Genomic DNA, 5,557 nt, shown 5'->3' on the forward strand with positions numbered 1-5,557 from the left:
GTGTGCACTGGGGCATACCTTTCCCTTGCTACTTCCCCAGAGACACTGGAGTACCATTTCTCTTCCAGTTACTTCTAGGGGATACGGCTAGTGTGTTTCCCAGAAATATTTCTCACCACGGCATACCTAAATGTTTGGATGTTGCATCAGTTTAAGTGGGGGAAAAAAAAGCATTAAGCCTGCAGGCCTTGTCTAGCCATACCACTCTATATGAACATCAGACGGAAAAACAAAACTTGAAGTTGTACCATTTTCCCTTCTTCTTTTTATCCATCTAACTGTCATACCTCCCTCTTATTTTGTTCTCACATGAAAGCCACTTAAAACTCTGGGACCTATTCTGTTGGCAGAGTAAACGGACATAAACCGGGGCAAATTTCCTAACGGGAATTAAATCAATGCCACCATTTTTACACCACTTCCCTTGCCCCACTCCGACAAATGATCAAGTGGGAAGAGGTAATCTGGAGCCATATATGGATTCTACTGGGAATTGTGAAATTTTCCCTAATTTTGAGGATATAGGTTATTCACGTGAATAATAGATGGTTTTGTTGTTACTCAATTTTACCCCCAAATACGGTCAGTTGAAGCTATTACTCCTGCCTGTGCTACTTATGTAATGCAGTGGGGAGGCTCCAACAGGGTCCAATGTCTTCAGTGAAGCAGACAGTATTCCATCCAGTTTTCCATTTCCTCTCTACCTTAGCATCAAAAACTCCTAGAATTTTAGCAATGGGTAAATGGCTATCACTCTCACCAGGCCTAAGGGTCGCATGAATATCTATTTTTTTTTTTCCAGCTTCACTGAGGTGTAACTGACAAATATAATTGTAAGATATTTAAAGAGTACATTGTGATGATTAGATATATGTATACGTTGTGAAAGGATTCCTGAATATCTGTTTTATTCTATTGCAAGTGTAGGGGAAATGCTTTTTCTTAGTACAGTGGAGACAAAATGGAATTTTTCAGAACAAATGTTTATTTAAAGAATTAAGGGAAAACAAAAACATTAAAGCATAGGAATACATTGACTGATACAAGTGTCTCGTTTGGTCTGAAATCTTGAAAAAGTTACTCTAACTACTTACCTGAGGTAGATTTAGGTTGGCACTGTTTCAAGAGAACCTCCATCCATCCCAGAAGTTACCTTCTAGTTTTGGTTACAGGCTCCCAAGTGGTCCTCTCCAACCTCAGGTTATGCTAGATGAATACTACCAACAGCTTTTCCCCATGGTTAAAAGCCCTCAGACCTATTTCATACTCCCAAAGTTCTCTGCTTGAGGGATGGTCCATCCTTAATTTATTTAAACACTAGAGACGATTACCAGTTAAGATCAGTTGAAAGAAGGGTCAAGTCATTGCCCTGCCAATGATACCAACTCTGTCCCCTTCTCTGAGTTCTCTCTAATGACTAACAAGTAGCCATAAGGACTAATTTTCATCGCCACCATGCCATACACCCAAAACTATTGTAGTATTACAACTGTCAAACATATACTAATGATAGGCATGATTTTCACCAAAGAGAAACAAATACATCTCGTGCGTTTTATCACACTGGGCAACTTTCACGGTATGAGAGCTATTTACGAAAATTACTAAAACACATCAGATGAAATAAACATCCAGGATCTGTTTTCTAAAAGAAAAAAGAAAAGAAAAAATCCTAGGATCAAATTCCTTATTATCACTATGAGCTACACGCATTGACTCTAAGATTTCAAAATGATCAATGAGTCGCTAGGATCAAAGCTTAGAGCTACATGCAAGGCAGCAGTTGGCCACCTCCATGAGTCCAAATGCCAACACTCTCTAAAGTTCAGGGATTTGCTAAGATAAACCAGAGGATCAGACCAGCAACAAAATATTTATTCACCAGTCTAGACTCCCAGATACTGTAGGAATCTTAAGTATTTATATTAAAGGTCTTTTAATCTGAGGGAAGGAAAAAACCTCAGAAGTATCCACTTATAGATTCCTGGATTAATTAAAGTATTTCTAGAGAATGTTAAAGATAATCACAATTATCCTGTTAAATTGGAGATAAGTGCTTACCCTTAAACCTCTGATGAATCTGCCAACTACTTTTCCCTTTTAGTATTTAGAATTCTACATTCCAAACCAAATATATACCTTATATTGTGGTGACTGCAATCCTTTACCTGGGAATAAAAAGTATCCTCTTTCCTTGGCAGAACTGAAACAAATGAAAGGCATATCATTATGGGGCTTGATTTTTCTATAAACAGCAGGATAATGGAGGGAAAAGAACACCAGCTTTGGAGTCAGGATACTGAAAATCAAAAAGTCTAGCTCCTCCATTAATAATGCATTATATATTTTACTCTGCCTACTCAGGCTTAAACCTTTCTTTCAGTCTACCCTTAACTATTCTGCAAGGAGCTGATGAGGATATCTTATCATTGAAAGAGACATGATAAAGTCACAAAAATATGGATACTAGCAACATCTTAACTATCATCCTGGAATTTGCATTTCTGAGTTGAAAAGAAATGAATCTCCAAAACTGAAATTTCAAATACCAGTGATAATCTGAGGATATTTTAGGGAAAGGAAGCTTGTGAGGAGGGTATGCCTCAATTTATACTAAGTAAGAAGATGAGTATTCTGCCTCTTTATATGAGATTGGCCCTCCAAAGGGAAAACTTTTGATCTAGTTTTCATCTAAAGCTTTTGATAACTACTCCTTAACTGAATAGTTCACTACCAGCAAAAGGTTCCCATGGTACTATCAACACATTAGACCCCATTCTAGCCAAGAACAAAAAAATCAACAGAGACAAAGTCAATATACTCCTTTTCCCCAACAGTAACACATGCCACACCTTCTATTACAAGGTTACAGTCCTTTCCTTTATTGGATTTCCAAATTTTAAAAAGTAAAAGTAAAGTACTCATTAAGTGGTTCAGATAAAAGAAAAGCATCTTCACCTGAGTTACCCATCAGGCCTACCCTGACCTGCCCTAGCTCCTCCCAGAACAAGCTTCTGGGTATCTAAAAAACTGTTTACATATTGACTCCATTAAAAGTCATCTCTACCATATGGGTCAACTAGCTATGATAACAGTTCTTCTCATACCTATTATATGTACACAGTCCACAATGAGACCTCTCACTAGAGCAAAATTCTTTTCAGAGTAGGTTCTTTGGGGCCCAATATGGTAGGAGTTTCTAGCAAGGCTTTTTTCAGACTCAAGGTATTTATGGGGTTTTTCACTTATGTGAGTTCCCTGGTGGACCACAAGAGCTGATCACTGACAGAAGCTTTTCTCATTCAGAGACTTTGAAAGTTCTTTCCTCAGATTGGGTTATCCTGGTGCAAACCCAAGAAGGCTCTCCAACTAATGCTTTTTGCCACATTCAAGATAAATATACAAATTTTCACCAGTATGGCTTCTCTGATGGGTAAGAAAGTCATAGTTTTGTTAGAAGCTTTTTTCACACTTGCTGGAGTTTTTCCCCAGTGTGGGCTTTCTGACGTCCAATGAGATGAACATGTGTCTGAAGCAATGTTGACACTGAGAGCATTTAAAGTTCCTCCAATGTGAATTCTCTCCGAATGAGGAGGGGTGAGCATTGCTAGACAGCTCTCTAACACTCACTGCATTGGTAAGGTTTCCCACCTGTATGAATCCTCTTGTGGGTGATCAGATATGAGCTTGGACTAAAAGTTTTCCAAAACTCACGGCACTGTAAGGTTTCTCATTGTAGTGATTGATAAGGTGTTCTGTTAGGGCAGCTCTATGGGCAAACCATTTCTCAAATTCCTACAACTGCAGATTCTCTGGTCCCCATTGAAGTCTGAGCTCTGAGGAAAGTCTAAGATTTGCCTAGAGTTCTTCACTTTAATGAGTTCTCTGACATGTAAATACATTTTTTATGGTATTATAACTTCTTGTCTGATCAAGACATTTGAGAGGCTTCTGATGCACGGGGAGGGCTGAGCTCAAGACCTTTCTCACCTACATTACAAATATATGGTTTTTCACCAATGTGTATTGTTTGATGTTGAAGAAGGGCTGAGCTCTGGTGGAAGCTTTTATCACATACACTGTATTTATAATGCAGCTCCTCTGTTTGAGTTCTCATTTTCTGTTGGGCAACAAAGTCCATGCCTAGGAGGAAGCCACTCTCACATGTAGACCACTGATGTGGTTTCTCTTCCATGTGAATTCTTTGATGCACAATAAGGTCTGAGCTACAGTTGAAACTTTTCTCATATTCAAGGCATTTAAAAGTATGGGTGTGAGTTGCCTGGTGCCTGATTAGGTTGGCACTCCGAGTAAAACTTCTCATACATTCCAAGCATTTATACGGCTTCTCACCCGTGTGGACTCTCTGGTGCACAATAAGGTCTGATTTCTGGCCAAAGCATTTCTCACAGGCACCACACTTATAGGGTTTCTCCCCAGTATGAACTCTTTTATGAACAATGAAGGCTGAACGGTGTCGGTAACTTTTTTCACACTTATTACATTTGTAGGGCCTTTCACCAGTATGAGTTCTCTGGTGGCTAATAAGATCTGATTTCCCACTGAAAGCTTTTTCACACTCCAGACACTTAAATGGTTTCTCACCCGTGTGAGTTCTTCGGTGCCTTATGAGGTTTGTACTTCGACTGAAGCATTTATCACACTCACTACATAGATATGGTTTCTCGCCCGTATGGCTTCGCTGGTGGACAAGCAGATCAGAGCTCTGACCAAAATTCTTGCCACAAATATCACATGTATAGAATTTTTTACCTGCATGTGTTCTCTGGTGTCCTGACAGGGCTAAGTGGTGCCAAAAGCTCTTCTCACATTTACTACATTTATAAGGTTTCTCGTAACTGTGGATCCTCTGGTGTGAAATAAGATCTGAGCTTTGGATGAAGGTTTTCTCACACATATCACATCTATAAGGTTTCTCCCCAGTATGGGTTCTCTCACACATAATAAGAGCTAAGTTTTTACACAAGTTTTGCTCACGTTCAAGGCACTGGTATATCTGATCATCTATTTGAGTGAGCTCACGCACATGAATAAAAATCTTTTTACCCTTCTGAGGGCATACATGATATATTTTCCTTTTCTGAGTTCTCTGATTATATCTCTCTTCTGAAGTGTACATTTTCTATGGCTCTCTCCTAGGGAGTTTTCCACTGGTCTTCTTGACCCATCATTTTCTTCAGTCATTTTCTTGATAAGAATTTGAAAGATACATCTGTTTTCAGCCTTTCAGTCATGAGCAGTTCCTCTCTACAAGTTTCCAGCATTATATACACTAATTCCTGAATTGGTAGTTCCAACCCTGTGAGACAAAGGAGAAATATTTATATTCTTATAACTAAGAAAAGAATGCTCAAAATTAAGATCACTGCAGAAAAGACAAATTCTATATCGAAGTCCCTAAGTGCTCTAGGTTTTGCAGGGGTTGAAATCAGTTAGTTTTCCTCTTTGCTCATATAAAACTAATCAGCAACACATATGGGGAAAGTACCAGGAAGAACTGTTTCTTTTATGAACCTGAGTCATCTCAAAATCAGGG

At 38.9% G+C, this 5,557-nt stretch overlaps 1 protein-coding gene across 1 annotated transcript; it reads right to left on the reverse strand.

The window, feature by feature from the left end:
• Positions 1–964: 964 nt before the first annotated feature.
• On the reverse strand, positions 965–5,158 carry ZNF322 (zinc finger protein 322). Its single transcript, XM_087438159.1, has one exon. The coding sequence runs from the start codon at positions 5,138–5,140 to the stop codon at positions 3,932–3,934; it is 1,209 nt and encodes a 402-aa protein (XP_087294285.1). The 5' UTR covers positions 5,141–5,158; the 3' UTR covers positions 965–3,931.
• Between the last annotated feature and the right edge of the window lie 399 nt (positions 5,159–5,557).

The sequence above is a fragment of the Ceratotherium simum genome, chromosome 13 (genome assembly GCF_057802395.1).
Source record: "Ceratotherium simum simum isolate JZ-2026a chromosome 13, ASM5780239v1, whole genome shotgun sequence".
In the NCBI taxonomy this organism is placed as follows: Eukaryota; Metazoa; Chordata; class Mammalia; order Perissodactyla; family Rhinocerotidae; genus Ceratotherium; species Ceratotherium simum.

Coding starts and splice junctions, on each gene's coding strand:
- ZNF322 (XM_087438159.1), bottom strand. CDS start 5,140: ATGTACACTTCAGAAGAGAGATATAATCAGAGAACTCAGAAAAGGAAA.